We start from the raw sequence: 1120 nt of genomic DNA, 5'->3' as shown, positions 1-1120 counted from the left end.
CACTTCATCTCTGCTTTCCTCTATCTGTCTTCTCCCCCCCCTCTCTCTCTATCTCTCAGTCTTTCTACATCTCTCCACTGAGTCGTCTCCATCTCCCCTTCTCTCATTCTCTCCCCCTCTCCATCCCTCCATCAGTGATCAGAGTCTCTGTCATGTTGGAAAGTCAGACGTGGGGTGCCTGTGTGCTCTTTGAGCACAGAATCTCTTGTTCTCTCCTTCTTCTCTCCTTCCTCTTCTCTCTCCCCTGTCTCACTCCATCCCTCCACCTCTCCTCTCCTCTCCCCCTCTCGCTCCTCATCTCTCCGTCCGTGTTCAGAGTCTCTCTCGCGTGGGCACCCAGATGTAGGGTCCCGACTGCTCCTCGATGACAGACTTGATGCGGTGGTAGAGCTCCTCGAAGCTGTCCCCCTCCACGATGGCTGAAACACACACACACACACACACACACACACACACACACACACACACACACACACACACACACACACACACACACACACACACACACACACACACACACACACACACACACACACAGGGGAGGCAGCATGAAGATTACTTTTGTGAGTTTGTGTGTGTGTTCTGAGAGAGAAAACCAGTGGAGGGCTCTTTTTCAAAAAATATATGCATGAAAATGATCTGTTTTTTTTAATTTTGTTTAGCAGTTAGGCTATTATTGGTAAAATCGCTTGATGTTTTGATGGTCAGGTATGGAAATAGCAGATAACATTTAACCATTTCCAATTCCCCTGTGTGTGTGTGCGTGTGTGTGCTGTACTGTGAGTTTGTGTGTGTGTGTTTGCACGTGTGTGTGTGTGTGTGTGTGTGTGTGTGTGTGTGTGTGTGTGTGTGTGTGTGTGTGTGTGTGTGTGTGTGTGTGTGTGTGTGTGTGTGTGTGTGTGTGTGTGTGTGTGTCTGTGTGTGTGTACCTGTGAAACACTCTATGAAGTCCTGTTCCAGCTTGATGGCTCGGTCCAGAGCTCTCCTCGCCTGCTCCTCAGTCAGGCGCTTATTGATATCCCTGTAACGCATGAGCAAACACAGTATGCAATACTGCCGTACAAAGGCAAAGTCCAGTAAATAGATTTTGTCGAATTTGAGTTTAAACTGAACATTGTCT

At 48.2% G+C, this 1120-nt stretch overlaps 1 protein-coding gene across 1 annotated transcript in view; it reads right to left on the bottom strand.

Moving 5' to 3' along the window:
- Window positions 1-312: 312 nt before the first annotated feature.
- The window catches only part of dlg4b (discs, large homolog 4b (Drosophila)), a 188758-nt gene continuing 187950 nt past the window's right edge, over window positions 313-1120 (bottom strand). The window contains exons 22-23 of the mRNA XM_063187313.1: window positions 930-1021; window positions 313-419 (exon numbers count right to left, since the gene is read on the bottom strand). Coding sequence (XP_063043383.1) covers window positions 313-419; window positions 930-1021 — 199 coding nt within the window. The remainder of the gene's footprint in view (window positions 420-929; window positions 1022-1120) is intronic.

Source organism: Engraulis encrasicolus, chromosome 21, assembly GCF_034702125.1.
Source record: "Engraulis encrasicolus isolate BLACKSEA-1 chromosome 21, IST_EnEncr_1.0, whole genome shotgun sequence".
In the NCBI taxonomy this organism is placed as follows: domain Eukaryota; kingdom Metazoa; phylum Chordata; class Actinopteri; order Clupeiformes; family Engraulidae; genus Engraulis; species Engraulis encrasicolus.
Note: the sequence above shows the minus strand (reverse complement) of the source record. Positions and strands in the feature narration are given on the sequence as shown.